This window comes from Alligator mississippiensis, chromosome 16 (genome assembly GCF_030867095.1).
Source record: "Alligator mississippiensis isolate rAllMis1 chromosome 16, rAllMis1, whole genome shotgun sequence".
Taxonomy (NCBI): Eukaryota; Metazoa; Chordata; order Crocodylia; family Alligatoridae; genus Alligator; species Alligator mississippiensis.
This window is the reverse complement of record NC_081839.1, coordinates 32,502,448-32,529,714: the sequence shown is the minus strand read 5'-3', so window position 1 is coordinate 32,529,714 and position 27,267 is coordinate 32,502,448. Positions and strand designations below refer to the sequence as shown.

At 50.3% G+C, this 27,267-nt stretch overlaps 1 protein-coding gene across 3 annotated transcripts in view; it reads right to left on the bottom strand.

Annotated features, from left to right (window-relative positions):
* NCAM1 (neural cell adhesion molecule 1) overlaps positions 1-27,267 on the bottom strand; it is a 217,208-nt gene that overhangs the window by 41,906 nt on the left and 148,035 nt on the right. For all 3 annotated transcript variants that reach the window (XM_059719683.1, XM_059719685.1, XM_059719684.1), the window contains exons 2-13: positions 25,656-25,730; positions 24,442-24,660; positions 23,779-23,922; positions 22,686-22,823; positions 22,128-22,245; positions 21,089-21,258; positions 20,224-20,366; positions 9,172-9,322; positions 8,373-8,557; positions 7,840-7,936; positions 7,323-7,493; positions 5,889-6,020 (exon numbers count right to left, since the gene is read on the bottom strand). In XM_059719683.1, the coding sequence (XP_059575666.1) occupies positions 5,889-6,020; positions 7,323-7,493; positions 7,840-7,936; positions 8,373-8,557; positions 9,172-9,322; positions 20,224-20,366; positions 21,089-21,258; positions 22,128-22,245; positions 22,686-22,823; positions 23,779-23,922; positions 24,442-24,660; positions 25,656-25,730 (1,743 nt within the window). The remainder of the gene's footprint in view (positions 1-5,888; positions 6,021-7,322; positions 7,494-7,839; positions 7,937-8,372; positions 8,558-9,171; positions 9,323-20,223; positions 20,367-21,088; positions 21,259-22,127; positions 22,246-22,685; positions 22,824-23,778; positions 23,923-24,441; positions 24,661-25,655; positions 25,731-27,267) is intronic.

The window sequence follows — 27,267 nt, the reverse complement described above, 5'->3', positions numbered from 1 at the left end:
CGAGGAATGCTTAAAACACGAGTCACAAGGGAAAAAAATAATCCCAACCAAACCAAACCACATTTTCCTATCGCAGTGTTACTATCAATGATCTGGGACCTCGCATTTCCTAAAGGTTAAGACAACACTGCTATATCCTGGTGACTACTGAAAGAACCCCACGCTGCCACCCCAGCAAATACTAAAAGCTTTGTCACTTTAGACATTTGACATTTTGAGCAAAAAAGCAGAGAGAATGGCCAATGTTGGCTGGAATGAAAACACAGCTCTGATATTCCTCTCTACAAAGCCTTTTGGGACAGCTCTGCAGTTTCCACATTATAGTAGCCCCTGTTCCTCAAACATATCTGAGAAATCCACTCAGTTGAGAACTTCCCCATTTGTTCCTGACAGATTTAGTTCAACAGGGATCAAACCATGGTTAAAATGAAGTTCTCGGCATGTGTACTCAGCGTAGCTACTTTATAGCCACTCTTCTCATTTTAATTTTCCCTGTGTATACTAGATACAGCATCTAATCAGTCACATGAAAGCAGAAGCCTTCCATTTCATGGATTTTCCATGGCTGTATCCATTTTCAGTCTTTCAGTCCCCAATGGCACAGCAAATTAAGAGGTAGCATTCCAGCAATTAAATTCTAAAGGTTATCAGCTCAATCACTGAAAGATTTAGTGTCAAATCTTAACAATACTGTCTCTCCAATCTTTATTCCTCCTACTGTCTTCAAACTGCAATCAGTATTTTCTTAATCAAGCAGACTGCAAGTTTTCCATCTGGTGACATTTTGACAAGAGATGCATGAAAAACTGTGCCCTGAGCTTAGACGATCTGGGGAGCCGTGGCTTTTTGTTGGCATGTCACCAATTAGCCTCACTCCCAGGTTAATGGTATTACAGTCACGGTCCTGCTTACGGTCGTTCTCTTCAGTGCAACAAAACATATCTCATTTGGCAGTCTGATGCGTTCTTCGCAGGCCAGTGGCCCCCAATGGCTCACAGACAAGGCTGCATCCAAGGCTCTCCAGCGCAGCTTGCAACTGCTGGCAATTAAAAGGTTAAAAGAGAGGCTGACAGCAAAGCAAAATACTGCCTCTCAGTATTGCTGCCCAGAGGCCAGCAAGGGTTAGGAACCACAGGCTTTGCTCCTACGTGCCCTGTGAATGCTCCGTTGCTGTAACGTATTAACGCAAACAAAGTTCACACAGTCGAAGCCAGCCAAGGTCACCTTCCTGGCTTAGAGTGCGTCCCATTTACCAGGATGTCCCTATTAATTCTTAGACACCAAGAGTCAGCTTTTCCTGATGTGATTTGCTAATTCAAAGCGCATTAGCATGAACGCAGGCGCTTCCGACCCGCTGGGCACAAAGATGTCAAATGGAATTTGGGACTGCACCCAGTGGACAAGATTGTATTTATTCCTCAAACATTCCCCACTGCATCGGATCCTCTCGTTCAGGACCAGATGTCAGCTCCATCACGCAAGAGGCGGGAGCACCACATAAAGTACTGGCTGTGCAGTCGCAGCCCAGGAGCCTGCGGCACCGTGGACACTCTTCTAAAAAACTCACTCGTGTCCTCCAAGTAGGTGGCTGCAGCCTTCTTAAACAGGCCTGTACTCCCTTTGCTTTGTATTGCCTATCTACGCCACCGTTAGCATCAACCACCTCTGTGGGTTCCTGCTCCCGTAAGAGGCTTCCCTCGAAGTTGTGACGTCTCCTTAGGACCGAGCGCTGTTCCCTCGCCCCACACAGCTACATTGCCAACAGGTTTTTATCTCAGGTGGAAGTTCCTCATGCCACCAGGACGCTCCCATCAACTAAAAGTGGTTTGGCTCTTTAATTCTTTAAACCCGTTACTTTAAGACATGGCTGGGGATGTCGACTTTATTGCTAAGTCAGCCTTCAAACCACAAGCCATTTAAGTGCCGCTGTCTTGCTTCTCTCATGGTCAAGCAGGACTGGTTGACTCACTCCAGTATTTTATAAAACACATTTGGGGAAGTTTCACCTCTAATAGATTTTCATACCCCCAAAACAACCCAAGTTATAGAAACAGCTTAAGGAAGTTTTGTTTATTTTGAAATGCTTTTTTTCTGCCAAAGTTAAATAAAATCTTCTGAGCCGCACATCCAAGAGGATGGTACTGATCTTCAACACATAGACTGATTTACAGATCATCATTATCATTCCTTGTCTGGGGCCAGTCGACCTCCTCTCAAGGGACGCTGCGCTCACTCACAGACCAGTGCTCCCTGGTTTCCATGGGATGCCGGAGGGAGAGGTGCTCTTGCTCTTCCCCAGGAGAGCAGAGCCAGGCCCTAAAGGATCATCATTAACTACTCTGGGATTTCACCTGCTTTCAGGTGCTTGGTCCCTAAACCAGATTCCAGCCGCCTGGGCTCTGTACTCCCAGGAAAAATGACTTTGTGCCCAGCCTGGCTTGCACAGACTCTACGAAGGCCAGTCTTTGTGGGTCTTCATCGTTCCCAGGGGTGTCTGCTCAACAACCTCTCCGAGACAGTGAGGGATATTCCAACCAAACCTCCAGCTTCGTTTCTCTCCATCTCCTGTCACTCCACATCCTCCTCCTCCTTTCACACTGTTCTCTAAACATAGGACACCTGCCCACTGCACTTGCACCGACCACCTTCACTTGCCTCTCCCCTCCAGCCCTGTGCCTGCAGCCTGGCCTCCCATTTTCCACCTCCATGGACTCTGCCTGCTCCAGCAGTCACACTATAGGAGCTGTATCATGCAGCTGTGCGAACGAGACAGACTCCCCAGGGCAGGAGCACAGACCAGCCCAAGTCCGCTGACGAGCCATCTGCATCAGCAGCTCTACGTAAATGGCAAAGGTCATCACCAAGCAGAAGATACTCTCCTGTTCTGACCCCCGATTCCAGACGGCAGCACCATGCTTCAAAACCCAATGAAAAATTCTCTGCTACAGTCTTGATTTAACTCTGTTGCTATAAGAGCCACAGAACTGTCACCCGATGATGAGTATGTGGTTTGGCAGGCACGTCTGTAGATGAGGCCAAGAACAAGGTTCCAGATATCCTTTTTTTCCTGCTTAATTCAGTCCTTTCTTTCCTTTCCTGCAGCACTCGTCATCGCAGAGTCCGAGTGCCTGTCCCTTTATCTCCCCTGTGTATCGTCACTGTTGTCCGACGCGGAATGAGCCACCAAACCATTTGCCTGATGGATATAATGCTAACTGTGATTAACTCTGTATGAGGGATAAATTACTTCTGCTCAAATTAAGGGGCTCTGAACAACTTAGGCAGCACGCTGCACATGTGTCCAGGCAGCACAATAGGTAGTTTCTTTCTCACTGACCCTTGCCTATTTTTAACTGTTGCAATCCCAAATTCTGTCCATCCATCTGTCTAGTCATCCATCGGTTTCTACACGCACCTTTACAGTTGTCTGCCAATCCACTCATCTTTCCCGGGATCCAACGACCTGCATGTTTTTCTCTAGCATCACAGGACTTGACTGCCCATTGCTCAAGTAAACCATGACTGAAGACCCCACTTAACTCCTGGCCTCAGTGAAGACCAGGGACAGACCCTTGTTGACTTCAGTGAGGCAAGGATCCACACTTTACATCCGCTAACGTGTTACAGGGAAAGTTTCAATAACTGAAAAGGGCAAATTTCAGCAAACAAAAATCGAGTGAGAAAAGCACTTGAAAGATTGCAACTATAATTCCAGGAACAGCACTGGCTTACCAGGATGCATGTTCTAATGCAGGATACTATTTCATCCCAGTGACGTGGCATCGCTCAGCTACCACCTTGTAATTAAAACCTGAAAGGCAGCAACAGCTATGGGACACATGGCGAGTCTGATCTGACTAGGTCTGAACGACGAGCACAAAAGGCACCAAATGAATAAACACAGAAACCCATAATTAATCCTCTCTGATTTCTTTTGGACTCCTCCTCCTCCTGGTAAAGACGACAAGGTGTTTATAAACTAAAAAGAAAGCAGGGCAATCCCTTTCAATTGCTGGAGAACTAAACTGCCACCAAAGCTAACACCAGTATAAATGAAGGGTGAAAAAAAAAAATGGACTCTTCTCCAAATTTTTTGTTGTCGTACTTCCAAGATTTGGAAAAAAAAAAAAAATAAATAAAAATTGTGAAAAATCTCTACAGGCCTTTTTAGCCAGTTTAGAAGTCATTTATATTTGGGGGAGATTGTTTCTTGGGGTTTTTTTTCTCCTTTTCAACGTACGTATGTTATTTAAAAAAAAAAAGCCAGTTCTACCTAAGAAGTTTTCCGCTGTTCTGCTCTGCAGTGCTTTGGCTATTAAGAAAAATAACCACAAGTTACAAATATTGGGTATCGCATGCGGTACAATGGGGAAAAGATGCTAAACTCTTGGTCCAGCTCTACAAAGAGCAGCATTAACCAGAGCAGGATGGCTACCCTAGTGTCAGTGCTGTTAGCAGGAGGACTTTGAGCTACTTCACCTCTAAGGAGAAGAGGGAAGACAGACTAAGTTAAATGCTACAACTATGGTGTGTTAGGGGAACACTCCAAGAATGGTCAGAGGGAGGCAGAGGCACTTACGTGAGAGAGGGATGCCTGCAGTTTTCCATGGATGAGACACAGGTGGAAAAGAAAAGACAGAGATGGACCCCAAAAAAAAGAGAGAGATGCAAAAGAGCTGAAAATAGGCAACAGAAAACACGGAGCTGGACATTCAAAATAACCAGCGCTGTACTGAATTCCACGCTGCAGAGAAGGGTGAGGCAGGGGGACCACTGCAACAGGGTGGAGGAGGAATACAAGAGCTGGCTTGTGGCCCAGGGTCATTGTGGAGCAGGTTCTGTGTGAACCTGCCTGGTTCAGTGCTCCTGGCGGCAGCCAGCCAGCTACAGGACCATGCAGGACTCCCGGGGGAAGTGGGCTGGGGTCACCCTGGAAGCGCGAGAGCTGGGAGCTTAGAGCAAGCATCTGGGTAATGGCTTCAGCAGGAACACAGTTAGCCTGAGAAGGATCAGGAGATGGGGATGCCTTCAGGAACATGGCTGTGATGGTGGAGGGGAGCAGGGAAGTGACCACTGGAGTGAAATGAGGGGATGAATGGAGCAGGAACATCCAAGCTGGCATCTCAGGCTGACCTGGGATGCAAAGTCCATGGCTAGGGTGAGGGGAACCTTGTAAAGCAAACCTCAGCTCTCCCTTCCCGGATCTAATACACCACCTTTAGCTGCATGGACATTATTTTCTCTCCCCACCCCACCCTGCTAGCAGCCCTTCCAAGGCTGAACTAGCCTTCTGTTCCTTAGGATTTCACTCTTGATTCAAGCCAGGGGAGGCCAAAATGCGCAGAAGCTCTGCCCACCACAGACAGAGATGCTTCAGGGAACAGCAGGCACCGAGAAATCCCCTTGCATGTTGCCTGAGCCCTGAGAGACCACAGACTACAGGAGCATGAAAAAAACCCAAACCTTTCTGTCATTTCATGCCCTTTTCTGCAGCTGCCTCTACCCCTCTTTGCTGCTCTGTTAATAGCCCCTGCATAGCACAAAGCCAGCTGCAGCTAGTAAGGGGAGACCAGCCTCTCTCAATGGGCTGCATGCCTGCATTATTAAAATGCCTTTGGACTGCCTGCCCCAGATCCCCTGGATAGCCAAACGTTTGGTGCAGCGAGCCAGTTGCAGCCCAGAGCAATGCTCACCCCCCCCCCCAACCTCAGAAGAGAGAAAAGATTAATAATGAAAGCCAGCAAAACCCTAAACTCTCAACAGACTTTGCAAAGGGTGGTTATAGGGAGATCTGCAAGAGAAAGGGTTGTCACACAAGCATGGCAGAGAGCCTGGAGAGAGGCAAGGACCAAGTCACAGAGGCATTACAAGGACATGGCTGTACTTACGAACTGGCTGGGTCTTGAACTCTGACAATGCGCTGATCTCCCCCAAACCCTTGCCATTGACAGCGGACAGTCGCACCACATAGGTGGTCTCTGGTTTCAGGCCTGTGATGGTGATGATGCCCTCCATGTTTGCTGCGGGAGAAATGGGGGCGGGTAGGAAACAAGAGGACAGGGGTTGAATCGATAGCACAAATACGTTTCGCCTCCTACAATCTGAAGCACATTCAGCTAAGGTTGGGCTGTGTCCAGCCTTGCATGACTGCCCCATAGAACAGAAAGGTGCCACGGTCCTCCCCACTGGGTAGCTTAGTGCAGGATGGCATCATGCCCTGAATGAGGGGTCTGGCAGCAGAGTGAAGAGCACCCAAAGCACCTGGCATGGCTTGGGACCTGGAAGGACCACAAGGGCAGGGGTGGCAGGGGTACTATGTGCACAGTGCATCTATCTGCACACAGCATAAACCCAGGCCTGTTCCCTCCAGGGGAAAGGATGGGCTGCTGTCTTGTTTTCAATATTTATGGGACCCTTTCAGATACCTCCTGTTAATCCAGATGCCAGAACCTCCACATGACCCTGAGCCATCACCTTGGAAAGATTCATTGTTCCTGATGCACTTGAAAGCACAGAGCCTGGAAGATCCAGGGACCGAAGGCAAAAATCAGCCCAGGAATTTGTCTTCCTAACTCCTGCTGAACTATCCCAGAGCTAAGAGCCCTGCCTGAGGAGGGGCTACTGCCCTCCCCCAGCGACCAAGCTGGGAGGCTCTGACATATGAACCAGAGCAAGGTTGTAACTGTATGGAAAAAAACAAGCCTATTTCTGCTTCACAGAACAGAAGGAAAAGGTTGAAACCCCAAACTCATTCTGGCTCTGACCACACAACTTCCATCAGAGTATGAACCAGAGATTTTAGCTGCCTGAGACTAGGGGGGACTTAAATTCAATCTGAGTTAAATTGAGTTAAAACCTATTTCTCCTCCTGCCAGCTTCCCCAGCCCAAAGCAGCCTGGGCTTGTGGGACTCCAGGCTGGCTGTAAGGCACGCATGTTTGCACAGGCTGCTGTGATGGGGTAGGGGTGGATGGCGGTCGAGTCCTGCTGGGAGGACTGTGATGTTCTGATGACTGCTTAATTTTTGTAGTTTACAGCACAAGCGTCAAGAGCCTTGGGCAAGGGCAAAGTCCCTTTACTTTGGCTCAAACCAAATCACACGCATGCATAACCACTATCACATAAAGCAATGGAGACTGAGTGGCGTTTGAATGCTACGTGCAATGCTGGTCTCCCTGTCGCACATGGGATGCTGGAGAACAAGGAGGGGCTCAGCTGTGGTAAAGGCTGGGACCCTTGGCAGTGAGATTCCCATGCTCCAAAGACACTGAGAGTCTCCTGAGATGCTGAGACAGAGAAAAAAGGAAGAGCTCAGGCCCTTACCTTCTTTGGCATCGTACCATCGGGAGCGCCACTCCTCCTCGCCCAGCACTCGCCACTCTGCCTTGTACTTGAGGATGGGCACCCCGCCGGTGGCCTCGGGCTCATCGAACTCCACCTGGGCACTGCTGGAGTAGGGCTCCACTCTGTTAATGTACGGAGAAGACGGAGTATCTGGGGGAGGAAGGGAGGTAAGTGGTGAGGTGGAGCAGGGAGGTAGCAGGCACCACCCCCGTCTGGGCAGGTGCCAGGGGCTGTCCTGGGACCCACTGCCTGATACCTGTTTGGAGCTCTCACCCAGCAAAGCCCACTCCCACCTGCCCAGGAGGTAACCTGCCTCCCACAGGTCGGTTATGGGGGCTTTGAGAAAGCAGAAAGGTCTGTCAAAGAGAAGGCCTTTTGCTTCATCTCTCCAGCTCGCCATGGCCTGAAGCCCCTCCCCAGCCATGGACCGCTCACAGGGTGGTCCCAGGAACCATTGCCTGATATCAGTTTGCAGCTCCTGGGACAAGCTACTCACCTGCTTGCACGAGGATGAACTCGGAGGACTCCTGGCCAATGCGGTTCACGGCAGTGCAGTTATAGTTCCCAAAGTCGTTCTCAGAGTCCGGTGTCACCTGGGGGTCAAGGGAGCACCAGTGTAGCTCCTTACTGCTGCTCTGCACTGGTGTAAGTGAGAGGAGAACCAGGCTCCATCCCCACACCCCGACCCTGCCTTTGATTGTGTCCCAGAAGCAAAAGGGGTGTGCTGAGCCTCAAAGACAAATGGAGTTGGATCACAGTCCCAGAAACCAGGTGGATGGGGACAGAAAAAGCAATAGCCAGAAAACAGAAGGCAAGAAAAAAAAAAAAGGAAAGGACATTCCCATCCCATGTCAAGGCCTGCCCTCTCCTACCTGCCAGGTAACCCCCACACTCTTCCCTAAAGGCTAGAGATGTTTAATCCCCAATGACTGACAGTGTACAACAGAGCAGCCCTGGGGTTTCCCCTTCAGGACTCGGCATCAAGAATGCGGAGTCCAAGCAGTCACCCGCTCTGCGCCCCCGTCTCACCTCCAGGTAGCTGGCGGACGGGGTGTTGTAGATCTTGATGTTGCTGTAGTTGGAGCTTGGAAGCAGCTGCCCATCCCGAAACCAGGAGATGACGGCACTGGGGTAGGCGAACACCTCGCAGGTGATGTTGACTTGATTTCCCTCCCAGGTGTAGACGGCCACAGGGCCCTGAAGTTTGGGGGCATCTGGAAACAAAGACCATGTTGTTTAATGTAAGAGGAGAGGCAACGCCTTGCCATAGCCCCATTCCTTTCCCTCGCTTCCTGATGGGCTGGGCAGGCAGCATGCTGTGCCCCAGGGAGGGAGAGCAATCTTTTTGACCCTGGGGAGTGGGGGGTAAGGGAGGGCAGTGCCTCCCACAGGGGACAGGACACGGAGCAGTCTTCTTCACTGCCTGCCAGGCTGGGGGAAGGCCATTTGGAAGCAGAGGAAGGGAACGGGATTTAATGGCCCAGCAGCATCAAATGCATCAACACCATGGAAGAGCCCAGTTCCATAACCGCTGGAGGTACAAACCTCACCATAAGCACCTCGGGCCAGATCCCAAGGACCTGCGAAGGAGCCATGCTGACACCAGCCGAGGCCTGTCCGTCACACAGCCATTTATCAAGCGCCCCTGCTCTTCTTTCCCGATCCCAGGTCATGCTGCCTCCCATCTTAGAACCGCCTGTTCTGTGGCTGCCCAAACTGCTCTGGCATTTCCACAGCTGGCAAAGCCACGGTTCCTGGGATCCCCAAACCCTCTGGTCAGCGGGGCTCTTGTGGAGTAAATATCCCAGCCATGCCGCCCCCTCCTTACACTGCACTTCGAGGTACATGGCCTGCGAGTCCTGTCCGATGGTGTTGCTCGCTGTGCACACGTATTCTCCAGCGTCCGTGTACTGAATGTCTTTAAGTGTGAGGGAAGACACCCGAGCATGGCTGCGGACCACGATGCGTCCATCCAGGGTCTAGCAGGAAAGGAAGGCGAGAGTCAGAGCCAGGCTGGAGCCGCTCAGGGCAGACAGTGTGGGGAGGCCACGTGGCTAGGGAATCAGGTATGAATCCAAATCTACCTCCTGTCCACCCCCAGCCCTGTCAGTGCTCAGAAATTTGGAAGCAATCTCCTGAAAGCAGCCGGGGATGGTCCACAAGGGAAACCTGCAGCGGCAGCAATATTGCTCCTTGCTGCTTCAGGTCGAATGCAGCGATTCCTGAACACCCAGGGGCGGGCGAGAAGCAAAGTGTCTCATACATGTCTGAGGAAAGGTGAGCATGCACAAAGCACCTCCAGTATTCAGAGTTTGAGCACAAGGCCCAGTGCTACTCTAGAGAAGGCACTTCTGACTGCCCTGCACTTCTGGAGAAGCCTGTCCTCACTGCTAGTCTCCAACAGGCCCAAAGCTCAGAGCCCTGACTCTCTTCTCCTCCTGTACTCGCTTTACACCAACATACCTCCTTATTTCTGTTTGGCACTGGCATAAACAGGGTGATCATACATTCTGGTTTGCCTGGGACAGTCCCGGATTTTGAAGGCCAGTCCCAAATGGTTGGCAAACATTAAAGTGAGAGTCCTGGAATCGCGGAGGAATGGGGCGCAGTCCGGCAGGAAGGAGGAGCAGCATGGTTCACCAGGCAGGTCCATCTCCCTGCCACGCTGTGCCTGTGCCTCTGCCCTTGCCTGCAGCAGCACCACTGACTTGGGAGAGGCAGGGGAAGTGTTTTGGATGTCCCAGATTTCCTTCTGGTCACCCTAGATATAGAGGAGGCCAAGGCCCCTGAGCCTATAAAAGTAGCTCAAGGTCTGCAAGCAGGACTGGGAAAGAAGCGACCCATCTAATACTCCCATTTAACATTCTCTTGGGGCCTGTGACTTAAACCAGTCCAGTAATGAAGTGGCTGGCTTTCAGCCAGGCTCAAAATTGCTCCCATGCTGTGCAGGAGCGTATGAATGGCAGTGGTGCACAGATAAGGGGTGTTAAATCCAGGTCACAAGGTGCTGAGAGATCACAGCCATCCCTCCCTGCCTCTACTTCTGTTAAAATCACCTCCTTTTCCCTTCACAGCTGAAACCTCCCCAAGCCATAACCAGCAGAGCAGTTGAAGTGCTCCTGCTCCCCACCTGCACCCCCACAGACCTGCAGGAGTGTCACCCTCCCCTGATCTGCCCTAGCACTGGGGCACAGCTCCTGGTGCCTGTGCCTTGCCTAATATTCAGACCATAAGCACCTCAGGGCAGGCACTTTGCTGCCCTGTTTGTGGAGCAGGTAACGTGCTTCTGGGCACTATATACAAACAAGTTTGGGCTGCCTTATGCAAGCACCTGCGAGCACTGCTTTCAACAGTAAGGGCTGCAAGTCCCCAGCTCTCTCAGAAGAAGCTGGGGCTGAGTTAAATGATAAATTCCCAAGAATTGAAGTAGTCAGAGCTTTACAAGGGAGCTTTCTCAGGACTTGGCTCTCCTGGGGCACAGGCACCTTCTTGTGCAGAGCTGACAACCCCTAAGCAGGGAAGCTTGCACTTCAATACAAGCAGGGTTGACTGGCTCTTAACAAGGTACGCTTGGAAGGCGCCGCACACCCTCTCCGGCACCACCCGAATCTCTTGCCTCAGCACATTTGTGTCATTTAAGCCAGTCAAGCCTCAAATCCAGAAAGTGAAAAATCAATCAATCAGTCTTCATTGATAAGCGGTGGAAAACAACAGCATTGCCCTGTTCCTTCTGCAGCAGCACTGCTGCACCCAGGCAGATGCCGTGGGCTGCACCCTCTCCTGGTGTGGGCTCTAGGGAACGTACAACTATGTGCCTCAAAGGGCAGCCGCTTTGTGGGAGCCTCGCTGCAGAGAGGTAGTGAACTATGCCACATCACTGACTCCGCTGTTCTCTGCGGGGTGCCGAGCGGTGCCTTTTCTTCTCTGAGCTCTTGGCAGTGCAGCACAGTTTCATCATTCACAGAGTGCCCAGATGCCACTGAAAGAGTTGGCCTGACTCTCGGTTCTCCCACGCCAAGGGACAAGGAGCTGTATTTATCCCCATGCAGTAGGGAGAGCCCAGCTTTAGGATACCCAAGGCCTGCCTCCCCATGCACGTAGACAGACACATGCCTTACCCACTTCTCATGCCAACGGGCACTGTTAGCTAAACGGCACCCTGAAATACGAGCCACTGGGCATGGATAAGGAGGGGGACCAGAAAGCTCTCCTGGCTGCACATTTTCACCTTCCCACTCAGGGCCCACCTGTAGCTCTTTATCACTGCCAGGCCATGCTGATGTACAGTTATCAACAAGGCACTGTTAATTTGGGGCCCAATGATGCTGGAATGGAGCATTTCAGATAAGTCAGCTTCACAACTAAACCTTAATAATAGTTCCTGCTTTGCTTATAACTGAGCTTTTAACACCTGTCTATGATGATAAGGGTCTGCTCAGTTAATACCCAGTGATTACTTGTGTCACCCTCCACTCCTGCAGTACAGTCCAGGCTGGAGTGGTGAGACAAGACCTGTGTGATTTGGGAGCGCGAATGTGGAGCTAGCTGAGGTCTGGAGAAAGGAGCCAACAGCTATTGTCCCTCTGAAGCAGGTGCAAGTGGTAGCTCCAGCCTACCCTCAGACAGGAAAGCATCCTTTACAGAGCCCCGTTCATGGCAGCAGGTGAGGGAAAGGATTTCAGAGACAGGAGCTTAACAGCATAAGCTTTGCCATTAATAAAAGAGATGAGTTATAGGGTACAACGTATTAAAGGATATGCAATTATACTTGGAATTAGCATCAGGACAAAAGAGGCAGCTACTAAAAATTCCAAATCCTTCACCAGAAATTGGCACAAATGCCCGCTGCTTCTGTTTTCCATTTTCACAAGCTCCCCTCCTCTAACAGATTATTTCAAAACGGGGCCAGTGAATTCCTCACCCTCATCTGAAATGAACCTTGACTGGCTTGGATAAGAGCTGAACCTCGTCTAAATGACACTGCCCTCCTCTGCTTCACACAGGTTGAGATAGTAAGTCGGGCTGCTGAAACCCCACGCCATGCTGCTCTCAGGATCACAGAATGCAGTCACCATAGTCTGATGGCCAACGCTACTCTATAGCGGAGCCACTGCTCGGTCGGGAACTAGATTACTGGGTCTCACTTTGAAGTGAGAAGTTTCTCTACAAACCACAAACAGGTAAAAAAAATATATATTTTTTAAAAAATCACCATTTCACATAAAAAGTTACACATGATTTGCACCAAGTTGTGTTGTTTAAGCGTGCTCAATTCTCTCCCTTCCAAAACAAAAAGACAGTAAGAAAACAGTGGGAATTTCGCACTCGGCAGCATTTTCTAAAGACACAATAGCTGGTGAGGGAAGTAACTGCACTGACTGGGAGATGAATGTGTTCACACTGGTCTCCGTGAGAAGACCGAAGGCAGCAATGAGCAAATAGTTGAGTTGGGTTGGAGTGGAGTGGAGGCAGCAAGGAGGCTTCCCAGGGCCACAGGAGAGACGGTCTCAGAGTTGCAGCCTGGTGGCACCAGCCAGGCTTGCAGCTGGGGACAGCTTTTGCCCATTTGTTTTCACACCCCTTGAACAGGGTTATTTTTCAAAGGGCAAACTGAGGCCTTGTGCACAACTTCCACCAGCTCCCCTCCCAATGCAGCTAGTTTGCTCACCCAAAGACACGTTACTACAGGCCAAATAACATCTACTGCTATCGGCTGATTCTTTTAATTTAGTACCGTTGTTAATACTGCTTAGTTGGCTTGGTTATTGTGCTAGCGGTTTGTTAATCTGCAATTCTTTAAAAAACTAAAAGAGATTGGCTATTGGTCTGGTAATCTTATACCTCTTGCTTCTCGGGCCGGGTCCACGAAGCCTGGAGAGAACAGATATAAAACACAACAACAAAAAAAAAGCAATAGAAGTTTACAATGTGTCGGTTTTTACGTATCATACTGTATGCATCACGCTGAGTCCTGTGCACATGCAGGGTTTGAGTCAGACCGCTCGTGGGTGGAGAGAAAGGGCTGGGGAAATAGCACTGAGATTTCCATCTCCCACTGTAACTTCCAATTGGATTTGCATACAGAATCTTAATTTTAACAGACGGATCTTAAAACAATTAATCCTAGCCTAACAGTATTTAAAGACTTTGTGCTCCTGCTCTTCCATATTAAGTGACTGCATATTTCACTTGGCTGCATCGCACCACTTCGACAAACATGCCCCCGGGGTGCTGTGGAAGCGATTCCAATGACCCAGGTCACTTACTGCAAAGATATTTAAAGAACTGGTGCCCTAACGGAGATTTCGTTATCCATACAGACACGCGGGTTATTATTAATGCTTGCACTGTTAATATCACCATGCATTTGTGCAGTGCTTTTTACATGCACGCTGTGCCAAGAATAAGAGCTCTCCAATTACCGAGCAGTGGAAAAATGTGAACTCCAGAGCAGAATAAAACCCAGCGGTGATGGAGCCTTTAAACACCGCTGGAGAATTCACCAGCTAGCTGTGCTTGCAGAAGCACTCAGGCCTCGCAGGGACTGGAACAAACAACCGTCTAGCCAGACACCAGCCTCATCAATAAATGCATGTTCCCCTTCAGTGCGAGCTGGCAGTCGCACAGGCCACAGTCACTCCCACCCCGTTTAGAGGGACCAGGGCTTGTGGGGTTCACTTTTTTCCTCTCAATCATCTTTCAGACTCTTGGCCGCAGCATCCGTTTCATTTGCAACTTGATCCACTTCAGTTCTGGAGTCAAAAATCACCTGCTAATATCAGAGCCGCCAGGGCACCATTTAGGTGTGACCTGAAGGTGTGAGCCCTGCCAAGGGTTGGATGGTAACGGCATACATGAGACACAGCAGAAACACACAGATGGATGGTCAGAAGATGAGGTTGGGAAATGCAATATTGTTTCCCAAAGCGCTTCCAGTGAAAGTAAAGGTGACCAGCAAACACAATGAGACTGAACTATTAATGCAGTGCAGACAGCCTCATCTCAGAATACCTCCTGGTGAAGGAGTTCTCTTTACTCATCACCTGCCTTCCTTGAGGTTGACTCCATAATCCTGCTTCTGGCTGTCACTCCCCATGCCAAGCCCACCTGAGAGAGAATTCACCAAGCCCTGCACTGGTTGGGACTTTCCATGGTACATCTGGCACCCAACCAAGCCTAGGCTCTGTGGAAGCCTAATAAGCAAGATGCAATAATTGAACACAACCCTTGTTACATGTGGCTGGACTCAACATGGCCACTCTCAACACAGTGTTGTAATCGCTGCAGCAAGGTCCTACTCCCCCATCCCCACTGTAGTGCAAAATATCTGGCTAAGAGATTCCAGGATTCCAGTTTGATATGCCAAGGGACAGGCAAATCTGCCATCTTTCCAATGCTTCACCTACTTTTCTGCACCAGTTTCCCTGGCACTCCAGATGGCTGCACTGCGTATCAGTGCAGCCATCTCGCTTCAGTCTAGAAGCGATCACCTGCTGAACCCTTCATCTGGGAAAGGTGGTTTAAGATGAGCCCATATTGGTGGGAAAATGCCTCTGGATCACGCAGCACCTGCAGCAGTGAGTTCAGTCCTCTCTGTCTTTCCCTTACAGTGTTTTCCATCTCTGCAAGCTTGGAAGTAGATGGAGAAGGAGAGAAGCCAGCTTCCAGTCTCTTGAATTGCTTGTGTTTCTGTGCCGTGGCCTCTTTTTCACCTTTTGTGGCTGGTGGAAGGGTGAAGCTAACTAGCACTGCTCTCTCAACCCTGGCCAGCTTCATGCTAACCCAAACCCCTTGGAGGCAGGAGGAGTACTCATGCTCCCTAGGAGAAAAGGAGGTCAGCACCTCACACATTTGGAGGAAGTTTCTCTCTTTCGAAACAAGCAATTAAATAGGAGCATCTGAGAATTCAAGGGATTCCAAGGAATATCTAATTAAATTAACCCCCCGAATATTAAATATAAAATCATCCATATGCAGATGTTATTAAAGGCAGGGGCACAAGGGAAACGAAGTTTGGAAATCACAGGTTAAGGGAGCGGAGGCTGCTTGACAAAGATCTGCACGTGCATTATGAATACCCCCGACATCTAACAGCTGTATTTTGCTTTAACATTGCTTCCTTGACGACAAGCAGCAACACTGATTTACAACAGCACAAGTTTTGTCTCTTTGTAATCAGGTCTGGGCTTTTCCTTGCCTCTTGTATTTCCTTTTTGACACTTCACTCAGGCCAGATTGTGACAAGGAAATGCACTGAAAGGAAATCCCAGCTCTGGCTATCTTGCTCCATGTACCCCTTTACCTGCAAAATATTGCTGCTCATCCCACCCACACCTGATACATCTCTGCATAGTCATTGCCATAGGAGGAACATCCACAAAGACGCCCATGCCCTTAGTCACCATGCACTGACCAATTAGAAACTCCACTTCCATTATTAAAATTTAGGCAGATAGCCCTTGGCAAAGCACTGCATTCCCGTGGCGGTATGCAGACCCCAGTTTGAAAACCACTGCTCCAGCCTAGCACTGGTACATTTGCACCCTGTTAAACACTGCAGAGAGAAATGCTGGGATCCCAGCACTGACCTCTGTGATATTTTTTTCCAAACAGATTTCATTTGAATGTTTCTAGGTTTTTAAGCCAACTGTGTTAGATGTTTTGAGCCAACTGTGTTACCTGAAACAATTCTGGGCCAAAACTGTCCTGCGACCTCTCGGAAATGCCAAGAAACTTCTGCAAAATGGGAAGAGCAAAAGGGGGTGCATATCATAGCTGTGCTACCTTCTTGAAGTGTGAGATCTGTGCAAACTGCTCCATTTTAAGAACCGGGCAACTTGTGAGAGTGCCTTTGCAGGGCCGGCTGAGCAACTGCACTGGCGCGTGCACACCGCTGTCAGCAGTGCACAAGGCAGCAGAGAACAAGAGCAGCATTACGCCGGCACTCTCATCAAGTCCATTAGGGAAGAGACCCAATTTGGGGCAGAAGCTGGTATCTTGTGTTCTGTGTCTGCTGAAGTTCCACACAAACGGTGTTGTAGCCCTGATGGTCCCGGGCACACGCAAGAAACAGGAGTTGCAAGGTGAAGTAACAGCTTAGGTCGTGTCAGCTTCTTTTCCAGACCGGAGGAAGGGCATTCTGTGCCTGGAAGCTTGTCTGACATCTCTCCAGCTATCAAATTGGTTCAGTAAATGGTATTACCTCACTTTGCAATTCCTGTCCGAAGACAGCTTGTTTCCTGCAGTGTGCTGCCTGCTCTCACAAAGCCACAGCCACAAGTGAACTGGCAAAGAACAAAGCCCTGCATGAGACTGGCATTCTTCTCTCCCATATACAGTTGGCTTCTAAGCTGATTACTTCAACGCTTTCTTGTCTGGGGCCAGAAGACCAGATTCTGCCTTGGCAGAGAGAAACCACCCAAATCAAGGGTCAGTGTGGCCCAAACAGGGTTATCTGCAGGTAAATCAGAAAGGACTAATTTCTTACCCTCCCTCCCTCTCAATGTGTGCTCCTGCTGCAGAAACAGAGCAGAGCAGTGCACAGAACCCTGTTCCACAAGGAAGCGTGTGCAGCACTCTCCCTGCCAGGATAATCACCGCATCTAGCACCTTCTCTTGTTCTCCAACTCCCTCCTTGACTCAAATGAGAATGCACACACCTAGTCCTTGACTGACACCTTTGCCTTGCTGTCAAGTGGATGGTAACAGGCAATACAGCTTCTGACAAGCTTGGGAGCAGCAGCAAAGCAGACACTGTTCCTTTGGTGTCCACTGGCAAGATGTGAACAGTACAGACTATAAAAGAGCTTTTTATTATCACTTGTTATCCAGGTGGTGTGAGACATCCTCTACAGTGTGAAGAGCACATGCCATTCCTGGCTACTGGTTCCTGGGCCTGCGTGTAAGAGTGGCTAGATCACCAAGCAAGTCTCTCCCCACCAGGACAAGATCATTACATCTGTACTGAAAGAGGGAAGCCTGAACACACCAACATAAACCAGATCAGCACCTAATTTTACTGGATCTCAGTTGTTATCCTACAAGACAGACAGAAAGGACTACACCTCATGAGCTGGGCTGCAACAGTGAGGTTGCTGAGTGGCTGTCTGGATAGTTCCTCTTGTATTGCTCAAAGGAAAGGCGTATTCATTTGCCAACACAGCAGTGATAAATACTCATGGGAAGATAAACAAAGGGTATTTTGAATCAATGGGAGATCACTAATGACGCTCCTGGGTGATCTGTGTTTGAGCCAGTCTTCTGCAGCAGGTGGAGGCCAGATCCTCAGCTGGACATAACCAAGGACTTCACTTGCATTAGGTGTGTTCTAGCTAGCAAGCTGCCAGGAAACACCTCCTCTCTCCCTCTCTCATTCAGAGCAGGTGCACTGAAGAGGAAGGAGGATGATGGACATACTACCAGCAGGGATCTTAGGCTACGTCACCCTCAAAACGTTTTACAGCCATTCCCAAGATTGTAGTTCGCCTAGCGTACGCGCATACTTCACTGCTTCTGCCAGTGCAGAGTCCTCGGTGCATGAGGCTGTCCAGCAGAAGAAGTGTGGTCCTGGGGTGCACATACCGTGGAGGCCCTGGTGCTGACTGCGCACTGGGACCCGTTTATCATGCACTCCTCTGGAGGAAGTTCAGCATCTTGTGGCACTTACAGCTTCTCTGCTGTTCCTCTGCCTGCCCTCTAGGCTCTTAGGTTTTGGACAGAGCCTTGGGATGACTTCAAAAGTGGCTCATCTCCAGATATTTAAAGATACTAAGATGAGGGGCCTCCAATTTTGATGGGCAAGGGGCTCCGATGCCTACGAGAACCTGCCCCAACAGATTTTGGAGCCTAAATCCCATTTTCAAAAGTCACTTAGGATTTTAAGAGCCCAAATCAGACTGTCTTTTGATGAGACGTAAGTCCTTTTTGAAAATGGGACTTGGGCACGTTTAGAAACTCTTCCTTGTCCCGAAGTCAAGGCTTATCAGCTTCCCTAAGCTTTACTGGGAGCAGGAGGGGTGCAGCTGAAGATGCAGCTGATATGTGTGTTTGCATGTGCATCTGAGAGACATATGAAAGAGGAATTTTCACAGTCATTTTTAACTGCTGAGTTTTTCCTGCGACATTAATCTGCACCTAGAACATTAGACAGAACAGGAACAGCTCAAAAACAAACAAAAGCTTGTCAAGAAAGTACGTGCCTGGCACTTCATAATGAGATAGCAAACCCTGTAACAAAGGACTGAGCCAGTCCATCAGACACATGTGGTTTGAATCTGTGTACTTTCCCCCATCCACACAGGAAACTGCTCCGATATGCACCATAGCTCCATAATATAAATCACCAACTCAACAGCATCAACAGGATATATGAAAGCCTCAAAAATAGTTAGCAGTTTGCAGCAGAGTTCTTGGTAGCTAAAGAGGAGCAGACAGACAGGGCACTATGATGGAAAGGGGGTTCCCCAGGGATGCTTCTACTTCAATCAGTCTCACTCCGGTTCTTAACTATTACTTGCTCTTTCTCCCACATGCAGGCTTGCTGTCTCAGTAGCCCTGGTCTCCCGTCTAATGCTTCCAGATGAAGCAACCCCCAGATGTGGTCATCTTGGGAACATGAGGCTACCTGTCTGGCACACTGTGGATCTACGTCAAACCTCCTGGAAGGCAGTGGTAAGCCTTTCTATCAACTTTCCCAGGCTGTAGACGGGGTGCTTTATTGACTCCAGCAGAAGTTATGCTTTTTCTACAGTGGAAGGATCAAGCCCGGTAGCATTTGGCATCTGGGGTAACAGGTTATCCATCCATAAATACATTAAATAGCTGAAATCCCCGAGACAACATAAAGGGCTCATTTAGAAGCTGAATGCAAGCTATAGACTGTATGGCTGGATTGAAGACAATGTCGAGTTCCATCTGTCTTCATCACATGCACTACTGAACCCCCTTGCTTTCAAATTGAATCAACCCCACAAAAAGGTTCGGGCTGCATGACCCTAGAGATGGCCTACTGTTACAGCCTCACTAATGAACAAGAGCTAATTTCCCAGAGGCCTACAGGTATATTGGCTTTGGGACTGTGTTCTCCCTTCTTGCTCGCCTGCCTTTTATGAAACACTTGCAACAATGGACAAAGGTCCCCGAACATTGTTCGGATACACTTCTAAGGCTGCCAGTGGCAAATCAAAGCTGGAGGAATACACTTTTTAAAAACTGCTAATTATTTTTGTATTTGAGCACAAAATGGTATTGATGTGTGATTAACGATACAGGTGAACACAAAGGCAACCAGGCTTTTGTGCCCAGAGCACGTGCAGCATTTTTGTACGATACAGGAGGGCGAGAGAGAATTAACAGGTTCATTTTGGTCCATAAAACCTCATGTTTGAAAGATGCTTGTTACCCTCTCTGCCCAGGATAGCTCCAGCATCCCAATGAGGTCACTGAGTGCACTGAAACAGTGGGGCCTGCTCCTATCCACCGCGCTGGAGACCAAGGGTGGGAATACCTTTAGAAAAAGGTTTTGCATCACATCCTCTGGAAGGTCCTGCAGAAAGTGTCCATGAGCTGGTACTCAGAGAACTCATGGGACAGCAGCAGAAACCAAGAGGTGGTGGTGGGGCAGATCCTCAGCTTTGCTCAGCTGAGGCCAGGGGAGCCGGCCTCACTGACACCAGCTGGGGTCTGGCCCATTCACAATAATAAAAGGTTTGCAGGTGCTTCTCACACCTTGCAATGCGGAAGGAGGGAGCATCCCCAGGACCAGAGCGTGCATCTGTGTGGCATCATCCCGTCTTCCCGCCCTGCCAAGAGGGCTGGGAGAGTGAGGGATGAGCTGCTACATGCCCTGTTTCAGAGGTCGCGTCTTTGGGAATGGTTTTACCTTTTCTTCATTACTGATGTTGCGGGTAGAAGTTTTCCAGGTGATGGAGGGGATCGGGTCTCCAGAAGCCTCGCAGGTCAACGTGATTTGGTCCTCCAGCTCCATGGCAGTTTTGTTCTCCACGTAGGTGATTTTAGGTTTTGCTGGAAAGGGAGAGCAATCATTTACTCAGCTGCTGCTAAGGTCACCTGGGATTAGCAACACTGGAGTCAATGCTACCATTAAAGAAACTATGTTTGCACTTCCAAGGAACTGCTGGCATGACGGGGCACGGGCACGAGACGTCAGTGACAGTCTTTATGCTTGTGCTCATCACTGGGGTTCGCAGCAGAGGGGCATAGAAGTGCCATGCATCTGCAGTGGGGTCTGTGTGATAGCACTGGCAACGTCTGTCACTTAGGGTACATCTACACCAGCTCAGCAGCACTCAAGTGCCACCCTCCATCCCCTGGCCTGCTCCAAACCCAGAAATGAAGCAATAAACTGCTGCAGGGAACCCACCCCACTGCCACCCTCGAGGTCTCTGCATCCAGTACGCTCGGGAGTGGGGGCAAGGAGCGCTTCAGCACAGCCTCGTGCTGGCCCGCTGCAGGGACTGCACTGTACACACGGGAGAGGAGACAGGACACTCCTGGTGTCTGTAGCACAGTCCCTGGCAGCAACCCTCATCTGCTAAACAACAGAGCAATGGCAAAGGGGCTGACATGGGAATTCACCCTGTGTCTGAGACACACCAGATGCCGCCTGGTTTAGGCAGGACACATGGCTTCCAGCCCCTACCAGAGAACTGCCGATGACCCGCTGGTCTCCCTTCTTCAGTTAGGAAGGGGGGAAACCACAATAGGCCTGTGAGGGCCCCAGTTACCAAAGACTTTGAGGTGGATGGTAGCATCCTGCTCCCCAGCCTTGTTCTCAGCGATGCAGATGTACTCTGCCTCATCACTCTTTTCCACCTTCCTAATGGTCAGCCAGGAGCCGTCGTAGTTGAAGTCGTACTTCTCATCGTCATCACCCGGCTCTATTTGCTCTCCATCCCTGCCGGGCACAAAGCATGCGGGCTGGTGGGTGTGGGGTTGATTTTAGCCACTAAGTTTACACTAGTTGGAAGAGGACATGATTTCCCCTGACACCACTGCCCACCTTCACCCACCCTGGGCCATCTATTCGCCACCCCACAGCTGCTTCCTTCCCCCGAGGCCCTGCCCCACATGGTCCTTCACACACTAAGGCAAGCCTGGCCTGCAGAACTGATAAGCACCTTAAACAGCAGCCAGCTGGGGCTGCTCAACCCCCCTGCCCCAAGCAGGGTTTCCCCCTCATCACCCCTGCAGCAGATTCCTGGCCACTGCCAGCCCAAACCTTGGAACATCCCCATCTGCATAGCAGCACAGGGCCCACCAAACCCACCTCTAGCACATGCCCAATTGTCAGATCAGGACCTGGGAAATGTGGACACCTAGGTTCTTTCCACTGATTTAGGGACCAATCTAAAGCCTGCTGAGAAGAACTCCTGCTGACATAATGGCGCTCACGCTGTGAACAGGGACAAGGCACTGAATCTATTTGTGCCTCGTTTTCCCCAGCTGTGCAATGAGCATAATTATAATACACCATCACCTCACAGGGACAGTTTGGGGCTCGTTAGGTTTAATCCATTCTCTCAAATTGCACGGGAACACTGGGCAAAGAATGCTAATGGTGGGTGAACCATTACTGCCGGTAATGCTATTGTTTGAGCTATTCATTAAGTGAATCTGCTTTCCAATGCCCTGGGACACTGCTGTAGCATAGCCCACAATACTCAAGAGAACATGCTGCCTCCACTTCTGTGGCTGGCCCAGAGGGAGCCCGGGGGGAAACACCCATGCTCACAACCAAAGGAAACTCAGCTCAGAGCCTCTTACTTTGTCCAGCTCATGGTTGGCTCAGGAAAGCCATCAGCATCGCATATTAAGGTGACAGACTGGCTGAGGTTGGCAGTGGCATTCACTGTACTCTGCCTGGCACGGACGGAAGGAGGCACTGGAAGAAAGGCAAGCCTAATTAGGGAGCGCAGGACACAGCATGCGTGCAAGAAAAAACTGTGCAAAGTAACTTCCCACCCTTTGCTGCATGCACAGATCAGGGAGCACACCGCCTGACAGGTGAGGTCTCCAGGGAGAGGGGGGCTGGGGGCTCCCTGCACAGAAAACACTCTTTGGGAGCCAAACAAAGTTAATCCCTCACGCTGAGTCACAAGACACTCAGGCTTCCTCTGGACATGGATAATTTTCTGTAAACATCTTGTAAACGTCCAATTGATTTCACGGGTGTTTTTATTTGACACAGCAAAGTGAGATTAATAAGCTTGCGACAATTTGTATGTATGAACTGATGGCGAGGCTTCCATCAAAGCGGGGAGCACAGCAGCCGGTAGCGCAGGCAACTGGTCACTGTGGCTGCCCTGGCTTTGAGCTGCTCACCATTCACAATGACTTGAATATCCTTAAAGTTGATCTCCCCACGAGCCAGGATCCTGCCCTCACAGCGGTACGTCCCCTCATCTGTTTTCTTAATCCCCCGGATCTGCAGGTAGTTGTTGGACAGGACGACTAATCGAACTGGAAGAGACAAACAAAAGAGAGCTTCACCCTTGGATCCTCTGAAGCCAGCTCTGATCAACAGGTACATCAACTGCTTCCCAGACTGGAGAAGTACCTTCCCTTTGCATCATATTAACAGCATCCCCTATGCTAATGGACCTGACGTGCTAGGAAACCCTCAACTAGGAACAATTTAATTTCAGAGCAAACAGACAAGAAGTGCAGATAAACCACTTTGCTAGTTTACACCTGACACTTTTTATTGTATTTTATTTTATTTGTAGGTTAAAACACTATCTGGCTTGAACCAATGAGCCACGTGCAGCTTAACTCCCTCCTGAAAGGGAAGTGGAGCGTGGATCTCAGCTATGCATACCTGGTGTCTGGGCTGAGGAGCTGGGAAATGCCACCGAGGCAGGAGACTGTACTCTGGGGTCACCTCCAGGAACCAACCGGTCACAACCACTGCTGTGTTCCTGGACCAGCACAGAGGCCACAAAGGGGCTCTGGGCAGGGCATTTTTATCTTTTTCTCTATGGCATCCAGAGTCCAGTTAAAACACCAGGCTTTTTAACTAGGTGAGATACATGGGATCTTCCTCCTGAAAACACCACCTCCATTTTCCAGATGATCCATCGCTTGTGATTCTCAGAGGCATTAACTAAGGATCTGGGTTAGTGCTGCTAGTCCTGGTTTACTGGGGAGGGAGACCAGCATAGGCAGGTACAGGAGTCGTTCACTTCTGCAGCTGAACCGCTGAATCTGGCTGAGCAGGAAGTGGCTCGCTCAAGGTCAGAGCAAATCAGGTAAAACTTGGGACTGGAGCACTTCACCCCCTTGCCTGCACGTGGACTGCATGCATAGACAGCCAGGACACAGTCCCTCATCCAGCAACGCTGCACCCACCGTTATTTCCCCTGTGACCCACTGCCCCTTCTGCTGCCTGGCAGCGCCAAGCCCCCTACTTCCTTACCATCCTTTTTCAGGGCAATGTCTCTGCCCTTATGCTTCCAGAAGATGGTGGGGGGCAGAGAGCTGACCACATCGCACACGATCACAGCGTCATCCCCCTCCTTGAACTCCTGGGGGGTGGGGGCATTCTTGAACATCAGTTTCTCTGCAAGCCACAAGAGGGAAAGGGGCAATGTGCCTGGCTTCCCCAGAGAGCCATGGCCGCTGTCCAATTACCAAGCCACGACCCCAGTGAAAGCAAAAGTGAAGCAAGTCTAGGCATGCGCCTGTCTGGAAAGCTTGCACCGCGACATGGAACATGTAAGCATGGTAGCTGTAGGTCACTTTTTGGTTCCCCTTCTACACATATCCATCTCCTTTCCAGGCCTAGGCCTCACTCCCTCTCTACCTTCAAGCCTTTCCTCCCAGGCCAGGTACCCGTCCAACTCCCAGCCTCCCCTCGTATGTGACCTTCACTGTCCACCTTCCCAGACAAAGCCTAAACTTCTGCTCTTTCCCTTTCCTCCGCCTCTTCTCACTTTCCAGCAATTCTCCTCCTTGACCTGAGACTTCCTTTCCTGCTTTTCCAGCTTCCCCCAACTGGCCAGGGCCTTGTCTTCCCACCAGGCTCCCTGCCGACCCAGATTCCCCCATGCAAAGTCAAAGGTGAGAGCTGTGCTCCTACGGAAGATTTTCACGTTGACCGTGGCCTCGGACTCGCCCTCCTCTGCGCTGGAGACAACGCACTTGTAGATGCCAGCGTCATCAATGTTGGTGTTGTAGATGGTGAGTGTGGAAGAGGAGTCATCATTCCGCACCACCGAGATGCGCTGCTGGTTGGGTGTCAGCTTCTCGCCATTGGGGGAGAACCAGGAAATGTCTTTGTCTTTGGCTTCCCCAGTCACTGGAGACAAAGAAACAGAACGCGTCAGCTAGCCAAGGCCTGAGTCCCATCTCCAGAGGACCCCATTTGGCCCAACTGAGGGCTTGCTTCTACCCCCAGGACCTGCTCACAAGCCCACATGCCACATCCTATGCCATTCTCCAGCCCCACCAGGACAGTTGATTTCCTCCACTGCAAACTGTCCCTGAGATGTTGCTTCACAAATCCAACATGCTGGAGAGCAGAGAGTCTCTGGGGAAGCTGGTTCTTGGGCAAGACTGCACGCCCAGCTACACTTAAGCCCCACTGTGCCTTTGCTCTGTGCTGTACTCCAGCATACAGGTGTCCTGAGCTCATTTTTAATGAGCAACCCAACTGGTCCAGACAAGCTGCACCAGCTGGTTTTGAAGAGCATCCTGTATCCAGCAGTGCGTAGGCTGTCTGGTACCGCATGGGCAATGTAGAAGAGGGCAGTGTTCCACAATGCTACCCAGGAGAATGGACAGGGTAGTTACTGTGAGTCCAGGTGCTGTCACCTGGGTGCTGGAGAGAAGTCATTAAAAATGCAGGATTCTGGAGGAATTACAATCCTCGACTGTTGAGACGAGAGATTTTCCTGGATGCATAAAGGACACAGCTCCCAAATTCCCATCACAATGCTGGAAACTGGGACAGAAATAGCCTGGGTGATTTTGAAAATCTCAGTCTCAGAAGTAAGGCCTCTGGGGTACCATCAAGCGGAGGGCAGATGCTGTGAAATGAGGTGTCCGTGTGCTGCTCTGCCTGGGCTGATGGGCCATCCTCAGTAGGTTTCACTGTTTACAGATGCTTACTGGAGCGTCCCTCTCTCCCTGGAGGTCCGTGCTGGTTCTGTCCCAGGACACCCATACCCATCATCTTTGCTGGGAGATCGCAGCCACACCCACAACACAGGCTTTCTCCCTGGCTGTACCATGCTAACCAGGTTTCCCAAAGGGGCCTCCATGAATGGAGATGAAAGCACAGCTGTCCCTCACCTTGGCATAAGAAGAATTTGGATTCTCCGACGCTGATCTCCCCCTGACTCGGAACGATATCCACTTGTAGAGAGGCTGGAAAAGAGAGAGAGAGAGAGAGAGAGAGAGAGAGCGCATGTATGCACCACGGTTAGAAGTCAGTCATCTCCAGTAAAAGCACCAATGCTTCTCCCCGCTGCGGTTCGCTTGGAAGAGCAGAACGTGAGGGCTCCAAGCAACAGCTTCATCACTCCTAACCAGCACTGGACTTTGGGCTTTCCATCCCAAAGTAGCCCTCGCAGCCTGCCGTGGGTGCTTTGAGTCACTTCTGCCTCGCACCAGGCCCATGTAGAGGGGTGTGAAAAGGTCTGACTTACCTAGGACTTTGTCCTACCCCGAGATCCACTATATGCCAGGCTTAGGGTAGGAGGGTTTTTCATGCAGAAACAAGAGTGTGCAGGAAAGAACGGAGCTGGCCCTAGGAGTCTGGCAGTGCAGTAACACACAGGGCAACAGCTGCTCAAGCATGTGCAGCCCCTGCTTTCCCTGCAAGCTCAGGGATGTACCACTACCTCACCCTCCCAGCAAGGTTAGAAATCCGTGCTGGTATCAGAAATGACCAGCACAGCATTTCCAAAAGGAGTGGAGGATTATTTTATATTGTACATTATGCTGCTTTGAAGTTTCCAGGCCTTATGCAGCAGCAGGTGCCAGTGACAAACTGAACCTGCTACCCACCCCGAGGTCCTGCAGCAGGGGAGAGCGTTCAGACTCTGCAAAGACAAAACAGCGCCCTGGGGGAAATGGGTCAGGCTCGGCAATGCCTTCCAACCTCGCATTGTAGAGTTTGCAGGTGCCAGCGGATGTCAGGAGATGGAATCCACCACTATATTCACAGGCCCCCTCCTCTGTACTCTCGATCGTTAATAGGACGAATGCCAAAAATATGTCAGGCTTGTTTTTTAACGTCTCCCTCTCCCCACCCTCCAAACTCTTGGCTCCCAGATACTCTAGAGAGATGTCAAACGAAACCAGGAGAACCGAGCTGAACGGCAAGAGCTTCCCACGTCATCGCAAAGCAATCAATTCCTCACTGCCTCCTAGAAGGGAACAAGGGAGCTAACTGCTCAGGCTTGGACACGGTGCAACAGGTTTACACTCTGCCTCTAGTGAAACAGCAACCAGAGAATGCCGACAGGATCGATGAACAGGCAGCTAGATGGATGGGTGCTCCTGGTAACCTGACCGCAAATCAATCACTGCGGGAGATTACCCTTCCTCCTTTATACACCTGCAGACGACAGCAGAGGTTCTCCTTCCCTGCTTGCTGTTCCTTTCTTGTGAGCATCCAGTATATTGCAGCAGGCCCTAGGTTTGTCTGGCTTCTCCTGGAGCATGTGTATGTCTCCCCGCAGATCACTCCAGCATTTGCAAACTGACCATGCTGAGCAGTGCTACGGATGTCTTTTCAAGGCCAATCTTTTTTGGCAGGCATGCCAAAACCTAAGCCCTGAACCCTTCCCCAACCCCACTCCAATCCCCTTCCCCTGCCCGATCTGTCGCTCTTCTTTCTGCTCCCCATCCCCTCCCCAATCTGCCAAGTGCCACACACAGGGACCACCCATGCCAGCCC